This window comes from Leptinotarsa decemlineata, unplaced genomic scaffold (genome assembly GCF_025532065.1).
Source record: "Leptinotarsa decemlineata unplaced genomic scaffold, Ldec_3_MD MMD2_P_RNA_scaffold_6, whole genome shotgun sequence".
Lineage (NCBI taxonomy): Eukaryota > Metazoa > Arthropoda > Insecta > Coleoptera > Chrysomelidae > Leptinotarsa > Leptinotarsa decemlineata.
The window spans coordinates 11633365-11657629 of NW_027412533.1; the positions used below are offsets into that span (position 1 = coordinate 11633365).

A 24265-nucleotide genomic window follows, 5' to 3' on the forward strand; every position below is an offset into this window, starting at 1 on the left:
CCTAAAGTTCAATATTTCAGTAATTTGAGTGATATTACTACCTAAATAGGAGTATATATTACAAATTCATACAATTTCTTTTGCAGTTGTGTTGTGTAGTCTTACAAGTACAGAATAACTAGATTGTCTTATTGATTTCTGAAGGTGATAACCCATCTTCATACTGTTAACATGAACGTCCCTAAGGAGATAAATGATGCTCTCGGCTTGTTGCCAGCTACTATTTTTCGACATCAGGTAAGTCATTAGTTGTATATTAATAGAGATTGTTTTGAAGATATTCGAAAAATATAATCATAATACTATTAATAATGAAGCAGAGTAGTTAAGGTTTTTGTAGCCAAGGTATTCAGTGTGATTATCTTATAATGAATGTGATGAACATTGTCATTTTATTTGTGTGTTGACAAAACTCCTGTATAACCTGCAACTGTCACATTGACGACAATCGTAGGTGTCTACTTTTAGTAGATACAGACTTTCGTTTTCCTAGGTCTGGTAATTTGCACTTTTTGTATCCTATCTTGCATCCATGCAAGTTAAACAACGCCTAACACTAGACTGAGTTGCATAATTTTATCATTTTTTTTCAGACTTCCATATGTTTCATATGTTTAGAGAATTTCAGACCACAATATGCAGGCCTACATTACGAGAACAATGTGTTAAATGTGAAAGTTCATTATTTTCTTCAATAATCGATTTATCTCGAATTGATCACACCGCAAGAGGGAGCCAACATGAGAAGTTACGTAGTTACGAAAAAAATTATGTTCTCACTTGTAAGGCACGGGAATTTTTTTTTCACCAGTTTTGGTGAATAATTTGTTGATTCAATCATCGAAGTTCAAGAAAATGAAATATATTTATCAAATCTTTTAGTAGATCTTAGGAGCCATTTTATATTTTACTAACCATATTTTTCTCTTCTCAGCCTCAGCCAGAAAGTATTTATCCTGAACATATGGAACAGGTTGATTTCATGGGGTTATTCGGTGTCGGAACTCATGAGTTTCACGATCTTATGGTTAAGAAAAGGTCGATGAGAAAAAAACGTGCCGCTGCCAGACCTGATTTCTACAGGCCTGTAGATTTGGTAAGTTCAACCCATTATTCTCGTTTCTTTTTTTTTGTATCATTTCACGAAACTCTACAATGCAGAACTAAATTTTTACAGCGAAACTAGACGTTAGTGAACGCGAAAGTTATAAATACACAAATGCGGTATTTTTTGTAAGGTTTACTTTAGTTTTTATTGTTGTTAAACTTTTGAAAGACCATTTCTTACGAAAATAATTTCCTAGAAGGTTATTCTCGTGAAAGGATCTTACCTTGATTACCTTACTTTTTTTTCCAATGTAGAAAACATAGAAAGTTTCCATTCTCTTTTCTTCATTAAATCTATATATAGTAGTTGAGCATGGAACAGGGAGAAATATTCATAAAATGACACAGTGAAATATTATTGTGACTCATGTATAGTTTGTTTCTGGAATTTGAGAGTGTATAGTAATTCAACATTCATTTAAAGAAAGAACTATATTTTAAAAAAGTTTATCGCTGAAGATTATTGAGGGGAAGCCGGACTGTCAATGCGGATACTAATATTTTCTAGTTCGACAGCCATCTTGGTTTAACCAGGTTCGATCCTGGCATTTGTCAGAAGGACAAACGGATTAAGGCTGATCATGGAATGGCGGCATGAATGTCCTTAGACATCAGTACCGCCCTTCACGGTAGACCCCTGCCTGGCTGGGGTGTTTGGATAAAGATCTTGTTCATATTTTATCGGGGGACATGAGGGGCTCATTCGGCAGAATGTCTGGGGCTTCTACATCGGAAGGGGTCGTCTACAGCATAATCTATAGCTTCCCTAAATAACATATAGTTCCTTGAATACATTTTCATTAGGTATAGATCAATTCTATCAGTCATATTAAAATCAATATATTCCTTATTTCCAATAATAACCTTTTTCAATTTTGATTTAAAATAATTAGTTCCAACGAAATCAAATATACATATAACATTAAAAATTGAACAATACCTATCACTAATGAAAGAATAAAATAATTCATTAAAACCAAAAAAATATCAATTTCAATAAAAATTTAAACGAGAAATTCCGTAAGATTCCAGACGCTGAACTCTACGCAACCTTATTTAGGTAGGAAAATATCGCTTTTCCTGTAGAACAGCAAATAAGGAACTCGCGTTCCCTGGGGTTTCAATACGTCTTCATTTTGCACGGTCTTGACCGAAGAATCGTCGTACCTAATCCAGCAATTGTAGCCGACGTGGAAGGCATCGGTCACGTAGTGTCCAATGTTGGCATTTTTGCCTTCATGGGAAACGACGGCGAATAGCTTGTATTGTCTCTCTGTTGGAGACTGTGTTTCCGACGATATCAAAGTCGAATCAAACTTCAAGTCGAATTCAAAATCAAAAGCCTTGATAATCTTCGTGCAACGGTAGTTAATGTATTTGAAAAACTTCAGATGCAAAATAAGGATAACGTGAAGTTTGCAGAGCGTAATTTGTTCCCACGCTTCGACCTTCTCGTTTGTTTTCAACGAAGTCACTCCCTCTAAAATGTTCTTGGAGACAAGTACCTTAAGCGCTTCTCTGACGGTCTTCACTTCACTTCAATGTTGAGTGGCAGGGTGAGGAAAGGCTGGGTATTCTCAGTAATGTGGTCCACGTTGCGATGAATGCTCGACCTTAGTTGCCCCCCGAAGATGTCACTTATCGGTGTATTAGTGAGGTCGATCCTTCATATAATAATTCATATTTTAGACTACAATATTGAAATTATGTCAATATACTATAGGATATTTCATTTTGATCACGAGGTATTTTTATTCAGATTGTTATGAAATTTTGTATCTTTGAAACTTCTTCACAAATTTTAAAAAAGAGTTGGATATCTTACTCAAATCATTCAATTTTCATCAGACTAGTGATATAATAGTTCTTTTCTTGAAACGTTTCGCATTTCTACATCATGCATTTCAGACTGTGTTGTTTGTTATAAGAAAAGCAATACTATTTCATTAAAGTTTGAACTGAAAACTTGATTTCGTAACGTTTTTTTCAGGTTCATCGCAAGAAACAGAAGAATAAGGAGAAGTACTCAAATCGGAAAGATTCGATTCGCAAAACGAAACCAAGAGACTCGCACAACGAAATCAAGAGGCTCGCAAAACGTAAACCAAAGAAAAGATAAGATGAAAGTTTTGAACAAATCCAGGTGAGTAATTTATATTATAGAAAGGATTATTGTACAATTTTCAATCGTCTTTGGGTTGTAAATTGAATTTATAGATAGATTTATTTTCTTCATTATTTTTAAAAAGAAATGCAAAATTGAAATAAAGTGGAAAAGTTATCAAGCGGTCAAAAACTAGTTGCCGTGACATATTTTGATACTCAGATCCTGAATGAATTTTTTTATTAAGAATTTTGACTCATTCTTTTTTTTTGATAACTCACTTCACTTGTGTGATTTGCCATTCAACTCTAGTAGGGTGCTAATGCCGACTGAACGCCTCCCCCCACCCCTTTTAACCTTGAGACGTCACACGACCTTGAATGACGTCACCTAACCTTGAACGTCGTACACGTAGTATGAGCTTGAATGCGGTGTTTGACCTTGAGTGTGGGGTTTGACCTTGACGTTCGACACTTCGACTACCTTGAGCTTGCTCCATGGCATTGAATGTTGACCTTGAATGAAATCGTGACGTGTACAGAATATAACCTTGAACAGTGGGCGTTCGGCGTTGTCCACTCCCTTGTTGGTAATTCCTATATAAGTTCAGAATATCGTATGACGTCACCTAACCTTGAACGTCGTACACATAGTATGAGATTGAATGCGGTGTTTTACCTTGAGTGTGGGGTTTGACCTTGACGTTCGACACTTCGACTACCTTGAGCTTGCTCTGTGGCATTGCATGTTGACCTTGAATGAAATCGTGACGTGCACAGAATATAACCTTGAACAGTGGGGTTCGGCGTTGCCCCCCTCCCTTGTTGGTAATTCCTATATAAGTTCAGAATATCATGCTTCCACATTCAGTTTAGACACTCTAAAATACCCAAATAGGTAAACAGAAGTACTTGTCGAATTCCAAAGTGAAGACAACGAGTATCAACCCATCCGAGAGGGCGTTTTCGTCAGTGAGGTGAATATATATTTTATTTTAATTAACCGTAATTTCACTATATTTATGAATATGGATAATTTGAAATTTGACATTGAAAAAATTAATTTTTCTATAATTCAACAAAGTGAAGCTTTAGAGCAGAAACCTATAAACGCTCTGGTTATTGATAAAGAATATAAAATTGAAAAAATGTCAATGTATTCCACACGATATGGTAAATCAATTCAAGTAGTTTTATTGGATGAGGAAAGTGATACTCCTTTTAAAGCATGGCTTCCAAAACGTGTCACAGAGCAATTACCAGAAGACTTCATTCGTGAAGTGAATTCATCCAAAGCCAAATTCACACTTACTTATATGGGTCAAAGTTCGCAGGATTATCCTGGTGCTAAAACCCGATCATTGATGAAATTCAATGTTTTAGATTGAACATTTTGAAATTATGATTTTTTTTTGTAAATAGTGAAAATATGGTAGATTAATATAAAATATGTATCAACTTGGTCACTTCATAGACATAGTCAGATTTCAAGTGAGTATTTTTTTTTATATTATTTGCAAACTAATGAATGCCATTTATGAATTTCCAGAACTCACCATTCTATAAATATGTGGATGCAATATTCAGCCCAAGAGTGGCCGGAAGCAGTGGATTTGGATTCCGCCATAAGAAAAATGGCTTGGGAGATGGCTGATCTGAGTTTTGATGCTCTACATTCATCAAATTATGATTTGAGTGTATGTTACGATGCTGAAGAGGTGCGAAAACTTTTGGAGCTTAGTGAGAAGTATGAACTCGGTGTGGCATTGTGTCATAAATATTCATATGGGAGTAGAAATTTGGATGAGTTCTGTGAGTTAATAATTGAAGCAGACTTGAAACATTTTCTTCAAGACATATGCACCTACCTACCGCAAAATATCATAGAGAAATATCAATTGGAACCACAGAGTCCCAACCCGCAACTGGAAGAAGCGATAAATGATGGTGTTGTAAATATTTGAAATCTGTTGTATATGTTTGTGAATAAAATAATGTTTCAATCCATATTTGTTTGTATCTAATTGTTTGGTGAATAAAAGATATAACATAATTATTGAGTGTTTTATTATTCATCAATATCGAATATTTCATAGCATATTACATGTCAATCTTATTACAATCCAGTTTGAACAGAGCCATTAAGAGCATTATATGATAGAACAGCATCGTGGAGGATGAGTGCATATACTTTGGTGTTTGCTGGAAACTTCACCTTGCGTGTTTCGAATTCTATTTTGATGTCGACAGTGGATGACTTCATAGCTTCGGGTTGATGGGAGCAGTCGATAATGAATAGTGGGTTGTTGCGAAAGCTACCAATATCCATCATCGGTTCACTCATAGTTTTATAATAGTAGCTACGTTGGAAGTTTTCATATGCATAGTAAGCTGATGAGTCTAACTTCTTGTCGAAATCCAGATTCCAACGCTCATATGGGTATACTTCAGAGTTCAGAGATAGTCGAATATTATTAATATTCACATGTGTGAATTTCGTTACATCTTTTGACATATTTTCGGATTGGTCGGTGTTTTGAAAGCCGATGATGATATATCGTGGTCTTTCGAGGCTGCTGGTTGTCTTCACCGCCCATATATCCGAGGATGTATCACGAAGTGTGGGTAATTCATAAAGGTCCCACATACGATAGGCCACCTTCACTTTAGCATTATTACCATTTTTATTTATGCGATTCAATAGTTTCAGTTTCTGTCGATCTTCCGGCACAATGTGCCTGATTCTCCATTCTATTTTATTGATTTCCAAATCTGCATCGACTTCCCCAATGAATGAATTTTTGAATGAGCGAGCTATAATCAAAATGAGCTCCTGCTTCACATTCATTATCCCCTTATTGTAATCTTCAGCAAAACCCATGAGATACTTCAAGGGTAATTTACCACTAAATACATTGCTAACGGGATCGAATATATCTTGTTTATTCACATCGAGTCCCCATCCTATCGGTAGTAGCGAATTTGCATGCGTTTTTCCGAATGATATCATCGTTTTCATTGTGGTAGTTATGCCGGGTTTTCGAACAACAACCACTTGCTCACCACCCATTTCATAGCGAATTTCGTCGAAGAGAAAGGCGAGAGCATTATTGGATAGGTAGCACCGCTTTGTGGCATCAGATGGTGTGAACTTCCCCTCGATATAAATGTAACTATCTGCAATATCGAGTATGAGATCTTGATAATTGATTGGAATTCGTATTTCATCTGAATTTTTGTAATATGGTGAACCATACGGCTTATATGTATGCTCATGAAGGCTGATGAGGGAATGGTCGAACATGGGCTCCTCGAACACTTCCAATTTATCACTTGTGGTGATTGTCGCCATGTTATTACTATTTTTTATATCGCACCTTCAAGCCAATAGATTTGAGAAAGTTCAGGCTACTAGCACTTATTCTATATCTTGACCGTTTGGCAGATATACGTGGAATGAATCGACTGCTGGATTTTCGCTTCTTTAAATGCACATGATCATAACCTCCACCAAATACATTATGCTGACTCAACTGCTGCCGCTGCGGCAATCGCTGACTATTGAAGCACAACCCCATTTTTAGAAACGATAATCGCAGAATTTATAGTTCCATCAATGAATATCACCTGCTCAGCGTTAGGAAGTAACAAATACTGAGTAACAATTTGATCAACTTCAGCTTTATATTGACTTTTTTCACAGATGATCATCGCTCACCATCGTTTTTGCTCGATCGTTTGAATGCTTATCGAGGGTTGTTTTTTCAAATCAGATTGCAGCGATTTGATATCCTTATCCATATGCTCATACTTTTTTACAAATTCTACTAATTTCAGTCCAAGCGTAATGAGATCTTCCCTCACTGATACGGAATATTTTTCTACTCCATCTAATTTCAAATTAATTTTGTCAATATCAGTATCTAATTCTCCTCTCATCTTTGAGATGTAAAAACCGACATATCCTCGATTAACACAATCCGTACTCTCTTCAGGCTCTGCTATATTTTTCAAACGTTTATTTTCCATATCAAAGTTTCCATCGGTTGTTAATTTGAAACCAACTCCAGGCTGCCCACGCAAAACAGTATTTGAAACTGCCTTACTTCTGCGACCAAACTTATCGATGCTTCCTTTACTCATTTTCTTTATGATACACTAATGACAGTCATCGATGTTCTGAATCAACGTATGAGAAACGATGATTGTTACTAATGACTGTCGTCGATGTTGTGAATAAATATATGAGAAATGATGATTATTATAGCTTTATCAATTCCAATTTGACTATTATTTTTTCACCATTGAAATTGATCAGATTACCATTATCATCCAATATGCGAAGAGTGATATTGTCGAGGTACTGACGACCACCAGGTCGGATTGGCATATAAATAATATTTTGTGGCTCCTTGGTGAGTTTGTAACCGGGCTCTACATCAATATCAAATTCAAAGATGCTATGGATTTCATCGCCATTCGAATATGCTCCAGCTGTGACATTACAATCCACACGAATAATCCTCACCTTATTGATATTCACGGGCAATGTTGATTCATGTATTTCACCACAATTGAAAACATTGTCATCGAATCCTAGAAGTTCAGCAATGCTGTTTTCATGTTTGAGATGAATGTAATATTTCGATCGCATTTCACATTTCAGAGTGTTGTTGTTTGCACGTAGGAGAAATACTTCGTCGATATTTTCTTCAATTCCATTTTCTAGTTGCACTTCTTTGGATTTCATGAATCTTTGAATCACCTTATTAATTTCATCAATTTCATATGCCCCAGGTGGAATTTTTATAATAGTGGGGGGTGAGATAATTGTCTTCGAATAGCCGATAACATTATTCTTAGCATCTACATTGAATATGGAATTGTAGGAGTAGAAACCATGTAATCCCAGACCATAATTACTATTGGTATCCAATTCGATGGGTGGGTAGAAGTTGGCACTCAACTCGCTAGAGTATCCCGACAATGAAAACGTGCGTGACATGACTGACGAATTTTCGATGATTCATGTCTTTTTATTGCTGACAGCAGAAATTGTGGACCAATCGTCGCTTTTTCGGTGGTCTATCCATATCATTATGTGTGACTACATTTACATCATTCACTTTACAATAACAACAAAAAATTTTTCTTGTAGGTGGACCATCATTCATATCGGAATTACTACTGCTACCGCTGGAATCATTGTAATGCTCTTGACAGTACTGATACTTCAAGACATCAATATCATTTTGTAGGTTTTGTGGTAACTTATCCCATACAGATGCAATTTCATGTGATGCACACCCAATCAACACCTCTTTCGGCATATCAGCGAGTTGTTCTTTACTCATTTTTTGTAAAGTGCGTACTCTGGAATATGCGATCAATGAATGACTCATCCTCTTGATACTCTCCCTATCCTGTACTGGTGTTAACTCCATGTCTTGTTCTGAAGAAACTTCAAACACAAATGGCCACACCATACTGTGTTGAATCGTTGTTCACGCTTATAGTTATATGTGATAGTATTGATAGGATTCGAACCCATATAAAAATAGTGAATCAGTTCTTTGGGAGGGGGTAAATCGCCAAAACTATCAAAATATTTTATCGAAGTTCCCCTTTTTCTATATGCTACCCAATGTGTCCCTTGACCATGTCGACTATCCAAATTTACTATGGCAGATTCATATCGGAGTGGTCCTGATTTTGGTAAATCGTCACGCATATATACCCCCCGAAAATATGGAATCGTCATTTTCTTAGCGTAATAGTTGAGGTCGATATTGGAGAGAGCTCTTTTAGGTAGCAAATTTATGAGTTTTTTGAATTTTGAGGTTTCAAATAGACTCCTAATCCTTTGCGGTAAGGCTTCAAGTAGATACCACTTCCTTGTTTACCTATAGCAATTGCCTCCATGTGTTTATTATGGCGATTTGTCTCACTCAACTGCTCCCTACTCGCTTTTGCTGCTTGAACTGCTTTCGTTATACCAGCAGTAGCACCGGCTAAACTACCTAGTGCTGATAAACCAGCAAAAATTGGAATGAGTGGTAGTATTCCACCAATTTTAGGAATCGGTATGATTCGCGGTGTGCGAATTTTCTTTTTCCCACCTGCAGCCCTCATATATTTGCGTGCTGCTTTGAGTGCAATTTCAGCTGCTCTTTTAGAATTTTTGACAACAAATTCACTTCCACCCGCTTTGTGTAGAACATCACGCACTTTCTGAACGATCCCAGAACCAAAAGCTATCACCTTAGAAGCTTTCAATATTTTTTTAACTTTTTTTTTCTTAATAGAACGCTTTTTCTTCGGAATGTGTGACTGCTTGGGAGATGAGTCACAACCCATACCAAATCGGCGTTTCCCTTTCATTATATTCGTAACTAGCCAAGCAGCTCCTTTTTCTCCAATAGTAGCGTCTTTTGCTTTGACACGATTCCAAGCACTTTCTGCAAGCTCCTTATCCGCTATGTGTCTAGCTGCAAGATTATCGGGGTTCTGTGAATATGCAATATCGTGTTTTTTGCATGCAAAATCCAGCTGATTGACACCCGAATCACCTCTCAACAATCTTTTCTGCAATTTGGTGCCCGGACCGCAATACTGATAGCCAGGTAAGTGTAATTCAAATGGTAGATTATTGATGAGGGAATTGATCAATCCTCTACCAGTTTTATTTGAATGCAATTCAGTAGATCTGCATCGACTCATAACCCCTATTTAAATAAAGGAATCGATGTGGAACCCTGCTTATATAGTCTCCAACTGTCATACAATGCGCATATTGAAGCAGAAGCAGCAATTTTCCATCGATAATTTCGATGAAAAAGTGGGTGGTGGATCGGGAAGCGGTGTCAAACAACGTCACGGATCTTTACTTCCACTTTCTATTCGCGGCCTGATTATTGGACCTTCTAACTGTGGCAAGACAAATGTTATGATTTCTTTGCTAACGCATCCTCTAGGATTACGATTCGCAAATGTTTATCTTTATTCAAAGTCTCTTTATCAACCTAAATACGAGTATTTACGTGAAGTATTATCTCCAATCGAAGGGTTGGGTTTTTACACTTTTGCCAATAATGCAGGTGAAATAGTAGAGCCTTCAGACGCCAAACCTGATTCGATATTCATTTTTGATGATGTTATGTGCGAGAAACAGGATGTTATACGATCATATTTCAGTATGGGTCGTCATAAAAATGTGGATTGTTTCTATTTAGCCCAAACATATTCACGAGTTCCGAAGCAATTGATACGAGATAATGCAAATTTTATCGTAATGTTCAAACAAGATGATATGAATCTCAATCATATTTTTTCCGACCATGTATCACCAGATGTAACATATAAGCAATTTCAAGATATGTGTGCGAGATGTTGGGAAGATAAATATGGATTTTTAGTAATTGATAAGGATCGAGAAGTGGTAAATGGACGTTATCGAAAAGGATTCGACGCTTTCATATATCCTTGACGTTCTTGAAGAATTGAATCACTTGAGTGCTAGATAGTGGAGATAACACTTCATTATACAAATTCTTGGAGTGAATTATGGAGGGAAAAAATGATGATGAAATATGTTTAAAAAGAAAGTTAATTGAAGCAACGGATGCCGTTCGGAAGAAATTCAATTATATCAAAAGTAGTCGTCTAGGTGATCAATCAGCACTCGAGAGGATCTATGAGCCAATAATAACACCTTTGAAAGTAATATCTGCCAATACTGAAGGAGCATCTCAAATGAATCAAGTGATGCAGAAAACAAAGCCTGCTACACCATTAACAGCCAAAACTATAATTGAAAGTGAGTGGAAACCGAAATTTGAAGGGGCTTCCTCGAAGGATCTTCAAACCTCTCAATTGACAACTTTAGATTCACAATCACCTAATGTATTCGATGATGGTGATGAAGTACAAAAGCATATAAAAAAGTTACTATCAGGAAATCCCTCTTACGATACAGTCTTTGGAGTACACATGAACACTGAAACGGGAAATTTACAAATGGGAGTAGCTGATGTGGAATTTATCGATGAGAAAATTGTGTTTATGAAAAATGGTAAAACTATTGGCTCTTATCAGGGCACTCCAAAACTATATAACTTGATATTCATGAAAGTACCATCGAGAAATATCCCCTCTTCCGATATGACCACATATGGTGATATACTCAAATTAACAAAGGCTGCATATAAATACAATGAGAGAAAACAAGGTCTTCTATCGAATAATTGGAAGAAATATAGAGAAATAATCCTACCATTATTATCCAATGGAAACCCTAGTAGAGAAGGTGCTGGCATGATCAAAATACCCACCCAGAAAAAATATATCAGAAATAAGCATACAGATTATGTTTATTGGAATGAACTCGAAGAATTGATTGATCGCCTTCGACTACTTTGGAGTTCACGACTGGCTGGACATACCGGACATGATAATGAAATATTAGCCATAATTGAGGAATTACGTGAAGAAGGATTAGTCTATTGACCGCAATATCATGAACATGATGTGTGAAACTGGCTCAGTCGATCACAAACGATCTAACTATGCATACCACAATTGATAAATTTGGTCGTAGAAGAGGTGGTGTTAGTAAACCAATAGTTGGAAGATCTGGTGTTGGATTCATTCTCACACCAAATGGTGATTATGATATTCAGAATAAGCGGTTTCAAAATGTTGGTGAACCTGTGGACAGTAAAGATTCTGTTACTAAAGGATATGTTGACGATCACATTAGAAAAGTCAATGAGACAACTCTGAAGTATTTCCAAGAATTCATTGCATCAACGCTACGTAACATCGGAAAACATATTGATTCAAAACATAATGAGGTGCAAATAATCATTGACAAAAATGCACTCATCACTTCTGCATTAGCTGATCAATTGAGTAATGTGGAAAAGCGAACTGACGTAATAGCTAAGTTGGTTGATACTTTTACTGAGCGAGTCATTGAAGTTTAATAGTCAATCGTTACACTTGCACCTGAACAGTAGAAAAGTGATTCCTCAATTTTATCATCTTGAAGAAGTCTTAGAGCAGTAATATGAGTAATGCAAAATGGCAGGTTGTGAAAGAAATACACAAGCCGGCGCGTCGAAATTTCCCCCGTCGGAAGACAATAATAAAGGGTTTTTCTGACTTGTGGCAGATGGATTTGATGGAAATGCAACCATATTCTAAAGAAAATGAGGGATGTAGGTACATCCTTATAGTTATCAACTGTTATTCAAAGTTTGTATGGTCAAGGCCGTTGAAGAATAAAACTGGTGATTCAGTTACTGCAGCTATGGCAAGCGTGTTGAAAGATGCTAAATATACTCCAAAAAATTTACAATCTGATCATGGTACTGAGTTCTATAATTCGAAATTCTCATCGTTAATGAAGAAACACAACATCAATCATTACTCAACATTCAGCACAAAAAAAGCTGCAATTGCAGAACGAGTAATCAGAACATTGAAGAGTTGGCTTTATAAGGAGTTTTCACTTCAAGGTCATTACAAGTGGTTGAACATTCTTCCTAGAATTACTCGTCAGTATAACAACAAAGTTCATCGTACGATTGGTATGAAACCTGCAGATGTGAAACAGTCTACTAAATTGTCAATGTATGCCGAATCTAAGAGTCCACATGTGAAACGTAAAAAAAATACGTTTAAAATTGGGGATAGTGTTCGAATCAGCAAATATAAAAATGCATTCGATAAAGGTTATACAGCAAATTTTACAGCTGAAATATTCAAAGTTGTGAAAGTTAATAATACAGAACCTATAACTTATGCATTAGAAGATGTGAATGGGCAACCAATCAAAGGCTGTTTTTATGGGCTGGAGTTGAATAAAACGAAAGATCCCAATACGTATTTGGTGGAGCGAGTTTTAAAAAGAAAAGGACATCGCCTCTATGTAAAGTGGCTGGGGTTCTCTGAAGATCACAACTCATGGATCGATGAAAATTCTTTAGTGTAATGACATTATCATGATTGTACTCAATATTAGATAAAAAATAAAAAAATAGTGTATTAAAATTGTTTTATTTATTAAAAACTAAATAGAATAATAACCTTAGAAATGATGCAAGTAATATGTAAACTATTGGTTTTATTTTTCATAAATTCAACATATTGAAATCACTTCAAGATGTGTATGTTAGCATAAGATTTCCATGAATCCTCCGTCTCTCTATCCGCTCTTCATGGGTTAGACACCAGCACTCTCGAAAGTGGACATCTCTGTTGGGGTGAAATTGGCCGACATTCTCACACAATTGCCAATCATTTCTACAAGCACTGCATAAATTGTTCCAACAATCCACACTATATTCACCACATTGTAGACATCGCTGGACTAATGTATCGCAAGTCGCTACACAATTTATGCATATATTCCTTGAAATGCCCATATTATTACACATAATCTCTTTCGAACATTCTCTGCACTGCTGGCGGTAGTCACTTACTTCTAGAGTTGAACCATTTATCCTCTTCCGAAGTGGGTCTGGATTCCTTGCCACAACACATCTACGACACAGGCCGGTACATGGGTTGATATATGTTTCAGGCCAATACCCATGGCAGTTGTAACACATTATATGTTTGCCAATTTTGATTGGAAAGCCGCGTATTGTCGGTTTTGTATCCCACTCTTTAGGGAAAGACATATTCACTGATAGATGTACAAATATTCAATCGATGAATTTAACTACACTCTCACGCTCCCATGTTTCCCTCTTATAAACAGGTACCGTGAAGAGTGGAGTAGAGTGGAGGGAGCTACCACCACCACTGTCAAAAATCATATAAAAATCGGTGAGTGATTGTAAACTTCAGTCAGTATTCAAGTATCACCACAAGAATACATTAATATGTCTGCCCAGAGAGCTGCTGTGTTAGCATTATTATCTCAGAGAGATATTAATAACCATGAGCTGGTGGAAGAGTTTGAAGACGTTGGACAGATAGTGGGTGTTGACGAAGAAAATGATGGTGGAGATATGCAGTATGAGGTGAATGAGCAAGGTGCAGAAGGTGGCTTAAATATCGAAGACGATGAGGCAATTGAGCAAGGTGTTGGGGATTTAGACATTGATGATGATGAAGAAGGTCTTGTTGAAGAAGAAGATGAAGGTATCGCAACAGATTCGACTCACGAGACTGACGACAGCGGAGTAGTTATTGGCAATGTTGAGTGGTTGAATATCACTGAGACATTGGATGATCCGTTAGATTTGTATTGTGTAACGGATAGCCATGTCAGGATCAAAACGATTGACGGTGAAATAGAGAAGTTGTGTTGGTGTTGCTTCCGCTTTTATTCTGTGCGGAATAACAATGGAGGGTATTATGAGCACGTCGACATTCATTACACCGCCCGCTTCATGGAGATGGGGCAAACATGGTGTAAAGCATGTGATAGGCCTTTGACCAACTTTAGGAGAATAGCCGTCTGTATCATATGTAACAACACCCCACCTCTGGAGATGTAACCGTGGACCTTCGGGTCAACAAAAAAAACAGCCCTTTTCAGGGCTACATTATTTAAACAAAGAGTAGATATCTCATAATGAGATTGCAACAACACCCCATCTGCGGAGCAGTTACCGTGGACTTTCGGGTCAACAAAAATACAGCTCTTTTCAGAGCTACAAACAAAGTGTAGATATCTAATAATAAGATTGATCACTCAGTCAAAGAAATAGAATATTTTGAGTGTCACATAATCATACGAAGAGTAGTTTGTAATATATGGATATACCTCTAAAATGTACATCCATATACATATGAGGTATGCACAAATGTGTTATAGAATATGTAAGTTCTCTGAATATCTTATCTTTGTAAAATAAATCACATTGAAAAATGATTGTTTAAGCGTCCGAGTGGATTTGAATCTGTTTGATAACATACTAGCTCTCTCTTATCTGAACAATTGCAGAATTCATGTCAAGATTTGGAAATATAATTTTCATGAGACAATATTTCAAATTCGAGGGGTGTTTATTCAGAGTAGTCAATAAGAGTAATTGGTATTGTAATTCAGAATATTTATTTCAAAGGTGGAAAGGAGAGAGGGAGGTAGACACTGCCCCAACCACGCAGTGTCTCGTGTACACCAACCAAACAAAATGTGTACTCCGAGGAAGGATAAAGGATGGGTGAAATAGGGAAAAAAATAGGAAAAAAAAAGGAAAGGATTACAAGTCGTCGTCGTCGTCGCTGTCATCGGGTCGGGGGAAGTACTGCCACATCACCGAACCCTCAGAAAACGCCATTTCCTCCGCAAATGCGTCGTCGTCCCAGAGATCGTCATCATCATCATCCGAGCTGCTCGAGTCTTCGGAGTGGTCTTCGGTACTGGTCACATGCAGTACCTGGACCGAAGATGTGGAAGGGTGATGAGGCGTGGTGGTTGAATCGGCCTCCATATCTGGATTCTCCATATCGGAATCCTCCAACTGAAGATCCGGGAGTGGCGCTGTAGGTTCTTCCGCCTGGGGTCCGGTCGTGGAATCGGCTTCCTGGTATGTTGACATGCTGACGATAGCTACTCAACTGAAGATTACATTGAGGAACTCCTACATTTATACTCTTGCACAGGAGGGGGTATAGTGGGAGGCGGAGTGGGGGGGAGGTGGGGGTCGCAAAAAACGCGCCCCGGATGCAAGTGGTGGATGTTGAGCGCCCCAGGCCGCGAAGCGGCCTGCTGAGCGATCGCTTCACGATCGCGAAGCGATCGTGAAGCGATCGCGAAGCGATCACTTTGCGATCGCCTATACAACCTTTCCCTTCGTTACTTATCCGAATATACATTGCTTGAAATTTCTTTATGATACGAATTTTTATCAACATTATTAAAATAATGTTCCAAAGATATTCAAAGATAATGATTAACTGTTTCCATTTTCTAATTAGTTCGTTTCATAGCGAAACAACTAACGTTTCACCGCAAGGGTGTACCGATATAGCCCTATTTTTTTCACTACTACCAAAAAGAGTGGTTAGGTTGAATGCTGCCCCATCCACGCAGCATTCCGTGTGCACCAACCAGGTACTATGTGCACTCCGAGGAAAACCTAACCTAACCTACCTGATCATCGATTTGATGATCTTCAAGCCACAGTTGATCCACAAGTTCTGGGCTGGCAAATTCATCATGTTCAAACTCATCTTCGTCTGAGGTTACATCTTGTTCTTCATTCAGCTCTATTGTTGTATCTGAATACCCATCGAATTCATCATCGGGAGATGTTGAATCAACTACAGCAACTTGAATGTCACCATAGGACCAATTCTCTGGTGGGGCAAAATGAGGTTCACTGGTGGAATCAGCTTCCCGAATAATTGGTGTTGCTTGATTCATGATGAACGAACAAGTTGAAGAATATTGAGAATACAATCTTATTTATATGATTTGAAGAAAGTGGGGTAGAGTAAGGGAAGGGGAATATGTGAAAAATAAAGACCCACTAGGTTATTTATTCAAGTATTGATGTGAGAATTGGGGAATTAATCCAATATAATATTCATTAGATTCATGATTTCATTTTTACACATTCACATAAATGAAATTTGTTTGAATAATGTTGAGAGAAGTAATGATGAGAGAAGTGTCAAAAGGTTTTGGAATTATACTCAGAGCATTACTAGAATCACTTTTATTTATTCTCTAGAAAAAATAACTATTTCACAATTCACACACTTTCAAATGATGGAAATTCTATACAATTATTCTATTTAACTAATTTTATTCTATATACTACATGTGACTAGAAAATGACTAGAATGAAGGAATAAATACTGCCCCAACCACGCAGTATTTTGTGTGCAACAACCAAAATAGATATGCACTCCAATATTCCTTATTTTATTTTTTCATTCATAACATTCATAACCTTAAAATTAACATGCAAGTTTTCATTATATTCCTAAAATTACAATTTTTTTATTCTAAACTTACATCTAACTTAAACTAAACAAAAATATATTTACAAAAGGGGTTAGGTATTAAGGAACCCCTGGCACATGGCATCCCATTCCTGAACAAGAGGTCCATATTTTTGGATGTAAGCCAAACTCTTTGCTTGTTGCGAATCTTCTTCTTGAAGTTTCGCCCTAAGCATAGAGAGTCGCTTCTCTAATTCCAGTTTCTGGGCCTCGATGGTGGAAATATCCGCCATCAAGGCCCTTTTTCTGGAATCAGAACCATCCACAACCTTCTTTTCCCTCAAATATCTCTTTTTCACAGACTGTGCATAGGTAATAGACTCTTTGAGTTTATTACCCTCTACCACAGTCTGTGAAAGGACATTTTCCGGGCCAACCTCTTGTTCGGAATGCTCAACACGTACCTGGGGGGTGACTGGAGGGGGTGACGCATTCCGATGGACCTGGGGGGTGACTGGAGGGGGTGACGCATCCCGATGGACCTGGGCGACGACTTCCACCAAGTTCTGCACCTCCATCACTGGAAGGGGTGCTGTAGGCCAACCACCGTAAGGTGAGTTCTTTTCACACTTTTTGCGAAAAGCACTCAACTTACCACCCCTCCCACCTTTGGCTTTGGATGCCTTCACAGGTACGGACTTCTTCACAGGTGCGGACTTCTTCACAGGTGCGGACTTCTTCATCTTCTTGGCCCTCTTCACCGGTTTCTCGAACTCATCCCCTGAATCGATGGGGGATAATGGTTCGATGGGCGATAAGAAGCTTTGAAGATGCGATAAATCCGCCAGAGACTCGTCCAGGTCCGGGTTGTAGACATTCAGTAAATCTTCAATTTGGGGTGCTGACGAAGAAGTTGGTCCACTGAATGTCGACAAAGTTGGTGGGGGGTCAATCTCCTCCTCCTCGGGGGTTGGTTTGAAGTCCTCGAAAAAGAACTTCAAGTCAGGAGCCGCCACTTCCTGGGTGGAAGTCATCCCCGGTGGTGGAATGGGAGCCGCCACTTCCTGGGTGGAAGTCATCCCCGGTGGTGGAATGGGAGCTGCAGCTGGTGTTGCAGCTGGTGGTTGTACCATGATGTCCTGTAGGACAACCACCCTCCTCCGCTCTACATCCTCCAACTGTCTCTCACTGAGAGTGGTAATCGGGGTCATCAGAGCATTCCTCAGAAAAGACATGATTCTAGAAAGAGAAAATGAAAATATTAGACAATATAATATAAATAGTATGGAAGTGTGTACTTACATCAAGCTGCTTGGAATTTTCAACTAAGTTGGCTGGCAGGTATCTCAGGTTGGCTGCTTCTTTCGAAGGAAGACTGCAATCGAATGATGAACTGTGGCCTCCTCCTCATGTTTTATAGCCGTATGCTCCCTACCACTTCGGGTGGGAATGGGAGTGGGGGTGGAAGTGGGGTAGGATAATTCGTTTGAAATATTCGACAAGTATGAATTTTACAATTTGTTGAACAAACCAGATAATGAGTGAAAAAATTCAATTACTCGATTGCTCTTCCAATAAGGCAATGAGTAAATTTAATTTCTTGTCACTTATACTGTTTTCATCTTTCAGTACATTCAAAAGAATTCTTAAATTTTGTTCGGAACTTGTCTGATAGAATTCAATATCGTTGTGGCCCCAAGGTAATGTCTTGGTGGTATTAGGAATGATGAATCGCTTATCATCATTATGTGATAGCGCGACTTTATTGCACATCAACGTGTAAATATCATGTAAATCACTCCTGAATACATTCATCTTTCTAAATATTATACCGCCTGTTTCAACAATCCTAATGTAATCTTCAATTGAAATTTGATTTTTTATAACGGATTTTTTAATACCTTTTGCTTTCTTTATTTCATCAGACACACTTTGTACATGATATGCTTTCGCACCGGTGCCATGGAAACTGATGATGGGATCACTCGGAAGTTCATCCTTCATATTTCCAATCACCGATTTGCTAACTGGCACATTGAATTTATTACCCAACCTATAGTTAGAAGTGTCAAATTTGTCAACATTTGCAATCATAAAATTATAAAAATTATCCGTCATTATTTTCAGTATCAAAGAATCCGTATCGGTATAGAGAAGAGAAGCTTGTGGTCCGTAATGTTTTTTGATGACATCATAGAAAAAATCATAAATGACTGTTTTCGACATATCCAATATACTGAACCCCAAATACAATGGTTTATTATAACAAACCTTAACTTTATCCATATGTATGACGACAAAGTCTTCCGAAAATATGGATAATGTTTTGAAATTGGGACGAGCTATCAAAGCATTGGCACCCATACCTCTTCTTATGGATTCCCAATGTGTGACAATTCGAATGTCTCTTCTATTGTTTACATTTTCCATCGTTTTGCCAAATATGGAATTTATATTCAATTTGAAGTAACCCTTCTCAAACTTATTGGTAGCCTTATTTCTCAAATTTGTATTTAAATCGATATATTTTTTCAGCCACGGTGACTGATTGAATCTGAGAATTCTATGAGTTTTCATCACCATCAAACCATTACGGACCGCTTGTTTCAAATTCCTATAATGAACGATATATTTCTTTTTATCATTCAAATTAGGAATAAGTTTGGGTATTTTGGACTTTGAACCAGGTGGTATAATACTTTCAACCAAAAATGGTAAATCCGAATGTAGATCGTGTAACTCGACAGGATAATGCACATCTACTTCAAGTATGTATCCTTGGGGGCTATCATCTGGAATACTATTGATATCCAACTGACATATTTCACTGGCGGTCAACCAAGTGAACCCACCAAAAGGTAATGATTGAGACATGCTATGACCATACAGATTTGTTGCATCCAAATACATTATGAAAGATGAAGGTTCTTCGGGATTATAATTTGGAAGAAACTGATTGTTTGCAATATGCTTTCTCTCCGAACACTGGCTTACACCACCACGTATACCGTTTTGGAGAAAATGCACCATATCGATATCAGTTAATAATTCCAAGTTGACACCCGTATACTTCAACATAGCATCCCAAGAAAGACCTGGAGAAGTGAAATAGTGAGCAGGATCCAATTTATATGTATCTAAACTCATATTTCTAAAATTTTCAAAAATATCGCACAACAGTAGAACATCAGATTTTAGGTATATGTCAGAATATTCACCCAAATCTTGACAATTGAATGTGTTCCATACCTGCTTTACTCTATCATAATCCTCATCAGAAACATGTTTTTCATTTAATTTATCATAAAAGTCCACCTTTGATGGTATACTAGAATAATTTAATTTATCTAAAGAATCGATAAAACTGTACGGAAAAACACCTTTCTGCCTCATAAGTTTGAATTTATCCTGTTCCGGAAAATATTTTCTTGTTTCCACAAAATGTTTTTCATCTAAATTGTCACCTAACTCTTGAAGGGAAGCAGCCATAAATTTAAAACTATCGATGAACCTTAATTTCAAAAACTTATTTTTCGTCACTCCATTGTGATCTACTATTCTCTCCATAATTATATGTTTCGTGAAGGAAACATACTTTTCTTTAGTTTGAGCAATGACATCAACTTTTGTTTTGTTTGTGCATAACTCTTTTATGAACAAATGACAGTCATACCCACTGAGATTATGAAAAATTATGGGTATAAAGTTGGGCAATTTGAAATTGAGGTTACAAATACTATGTGCAGCTCCATTTCTTTTTTTCCCCGTTAGATGGCAGTGGTCACGCACCTTAATATCACCATCACCAAATGGTTCTCCACATATACCACATGTGGCGGCAATATTGAAATCATGCTCTTCCTCATCAGTCAATGGACTCATTGGAATGACTTTCTTCAAATATTTGTGATAAATATTGGTGACATCAGCCTCCAAGTTTGACACAAACACTTTAGCTGCATCAGCACCTCTATATAGTACAAATTTAGATATAGAATCATCAAAAGAGCACTTTATGAGGTAAGAAAAAGCATATGGTTCATGAAGATATGTTCGATTTGTATAAGAGTTAGCAGGATTTGGCTCATTAGTATGCACTGGTTTCAGAATAGATTCGAAATCAGCATATACAACGAATGGAACCCTCAACTGTTTCTCGATATTTTCAAATTTCAAAATATTCTCAGGTACCCTTTTACCAAATTTATCAACCCTGAAATTTGTGGATGGTGTCGTTGTCGATATGTGATTACAATCATTCAACTGATGTCGCAATAAAGTTCGTTCATTATCAAAGTACAATAAACAACCATCACAAAAATACTTTTTATGACCACGGGCAGATATTTGTGATGATACTAGTCTCGATAAATCCTTAATCCAACAATAATGACTATTACCAGAATCATCTGTAATAATCAACAGATTAACATGACTATTTAATCTACGTTTAGAATAGTGTAACGGACCCACAACTTCATATTCAATTCTACCATTTTTAAAAACATTTTCCAACCCATAAACATTGATAGAGCAATCGTTCATAACCTCAAACTTAGGAATATCTTTCAACTTAACTGGAAATTCCATACCTGCTACATTCAAGACGGTTGAGAAGTGGGGATATGATGAAATTTCATTAAGTTTCTGACTGGCAGGGTATAAAGCTGAAGTCACAGCCCACGCAAAGCAGCACTGATCTTGATTAAGAACATTCACCACACTTTTCTTCAATTCGATGAACCTTGGCAATTTGATGTATGAAGACCCTCCGAAGGGGCTATACTTGTTGATATTCACCTCCAAGTACAAAATTTTCTCAATGGTCCAACCTGAAAATATAGGTTTTCTCTATAAGTCCATCATCATCAACATTTTGACTAGATCACATACCTGAATCCCGATCTTGAAATTCCGCTGCTTTAACAGTTAAACTATCTGCAAAACTGCTATAAACCACATCCAAATCATTCGATTGATCAATTACTTCATTGGGACTATTAAATGATTTGATGTCTGAAAGATCCTTAGTTTGCAGACTGTACCGCCCAAACACTTCCATGTTCACTTTCATGCATTTATGGATATCCAACACTTCTTCGAGTAGTTTCACTACTTTCTGCTTAATTTCATTGAAGAATGTTGGGTAATCCATGTGGTGGTTTTCACTGTCCACTCGGTAGCTCACAATTCGACACTTGAAAGCTGTATTGACAATTTTCACACCTTCCCCATATTGAACACATGCATTTGTTCTGTGCTGCAACGTCCTCCGATGTACATTCATCTGATCGCTTGCAATAGTCAAATTGCAGCAAACGCATGTTTGCAGTGTTGGAAGTGCTGGGGGTGTCAACCGTTGCCTCTTCGATGTTGGAGGTCCATCACCATTTGCGGGTGTGCAGGAATCCCGCTGATGACGACGTAGGTTGTCACTACGAGTGAAACTTTTTTTACAATCAACGCACGAATACATCTTGTATATAGAAATATATACCGTACGATAAGGAGAATTTGAAATGAGTGAAACGTTCACACCACACTCCTTATAAAAGCCCAACTCCTCCCCCCCACCATAACCCAAATGAGAGCTACAAGGTCAACATTCAATGCCACAGAGCAAGCTCAAGGTAGTCGAAGTGACGAACGTCAATGTCAAACCCCACACTCAAGGTCAAACACCGCAACGCCTAATCCCACTGTATATTCTGTACACGTCACGATTTCATTCAAGGTCAACATTCAATGCCATGGAGCAAGCTCAAGGTAGTCGAAGTGTCGAACGTCAAGGTCAAACCCCACACTCAAGGTCAAACACCGCATTCAATCTCATACTATGTGTACGACGTTCAAGGTTAGGTGACGTCATACGATATTCTGAACTTATATAGGAATTACCAACAAGGGAGTGGACAACGCCGAACGCCCACTGTTCAAGGTTATATTCTGTACACGTCACGATTTCATTCAAGGTCAACATTCAATGCCATGGAGCAAGCTCAAGGTAGTCGAAGTGTCGAACGTCAAGGTCAAACCCCACACTCAAGGTCAAACACCGCATTCAAGCTCATACTACGTGTACGACGTTCAAGGTTAGGTGACGTCATTCAAGGTCGTGTGACGTCTCAAGGTCAAAAGGGGTGGGGGGAGGCGTTCAGTCGGCATTAGCACCCTACTAACTCTACCGTGATTTTTAAATATATCAATCTTCACATTACAATTGATGACCAATTTTTGTTTGTTTTTTGCATTATTTCCCATACTATTACAAGGATAGTAGGATATATAGGATATGTGACATAGTCAATAGTTATTTGGAAACTATGAAAATGAAAATTGATGTAGGAACACAAAAAATCATTCAAGTTTGAACAGTATTCGTTCCTGAAAGCACATCATTGCTACCACTTCAAGATTAATTGAAATATGAAAAGTAAAAAATATAATGGACATAAATGTAAAAAAATAGGCCACCAAATTTTGGAAATCGTGAACTTCAATTTGAAGATGTCTCAATGACACAGAAGCCAAGAATATGAAAGCAGGATTCACTACCGTAATAATTTGAAATTTTTCTGAGTGAAGTCAGCATCAACTAGCTTGTTATTAAATTACTATATCACATCAAATATGTGATGGATTTATTCGATATCAAGTGAAAGCCTGCATCGTCGTATTACACCGTTTTCTTTCAAAAACAAACTTTCCGCTTGCAAAATCGAAACAAGTTGCTGCTGGGTTATTCTTTGCTGCTGTTTTAGACATTACTTCAAACTATAGACGACGGTTAATAAACTTGGAAAATAGAAATTAAGTTTATATTTTTTTCTGTTTCAGATGTGCTGATGGAGTGTGTAACCAAACTCCTCGTCAATGTCCGAAGAGGTCGAAGAAGCCAGCTATAACCGTTTCAGAGAATATTCAGGAAGTGAATTTGACACTGTAAATGTTATTTATTTAATTCAATGAGTTGTGTGAGTACAGATGAATATAAAGTGATAATGTAGGTATAATGTATATACTGGTGGTAACTTGTGAGTGAAATTGAAAACATTAAAAATCATAGTATAGTAAAAAATGCCTATTTATTTTGGTACTGTATATTATTGTAGCGGTAATGATTTTGAAACGTAAATGGCACAGCCGC

At 37.4% G+C, this 24265-nt stretch overlaps 3 protein-coding genes across 4 annotated transcripts; 1 reads left to right on the forward strand and 2 right to left on the reverse strand.

The window, feature by feature from the left end:
- LOC141480220 (uncharacterized) lies at positions 1 to 24173 on the forward strand. 2 transcript variants are annotated; one of them, XM_074170112.1, is made up of 4 exons: positions 1 to 237; positions 935 to 1096; positions 3098 to 3250; positions 23956 to 24173. In XM_074170112.1, exons 1-3 carry the CDS (start codon positions 172 to 174, stop codon positions 3224 to 3226), a joined length of 357 nt encoding a protein of 118 aa, XP_074026213.1. In that variant the 5' UTR covers positions 1 to 171; the 3' UTR covers positions 3227 to 3250; positions 23956 to 24173. The 2 variants fall into 2 exon arrangements, 1 of the variants encoding a protein (XP_074026213.1); XR_012464229.1 differs by lacking the exons at positions 1 to 237; positions 935 to 1096; positions 3098 to 3250 and adding an exon at positions 23412 to 23674.
- On the reverse strand, positions 16968 to 18553 carry LOC141480142 (uncharacterized). The gene is made up of 2 exons (XM_074169981.1): positions 18421 to 18553; positions 16968 to 18357 (listed from the first exon to the last, which is right to left on the reverse strand). The coding sequence occupies exon 2, from the start codon at positions 18351 to 18353 to the stop codon at positions 17232 to 17234; it is 1122 nt and encodes a 373-aa protein (XP_074026082.1). The 5' UTR covers positions 18354 to 18357; positions 18421 to 18553; the 3' UTR covers positions 16968 to 17231.
- On the reverse strand, positions 18670 to 22405 carry LOC141480141 (uncharacterized). The gene is made up of 2 exons (XM_074169980.1): positions 22012 to 22405; positions 18670 to 21950 (listed from the first exon to the last, which is right to left on the reverse strand). The coding sequence occupies exons 1-2, from the start codon at positions 22403 to 22405 to the stop codon at positions 18670 to 18672; spliced, it is 3675 nt and encodes a 1224-aa protein (XP_074026081.1).
- Positions 24174 to 24265: the final 92 nt, after the last annotated feature.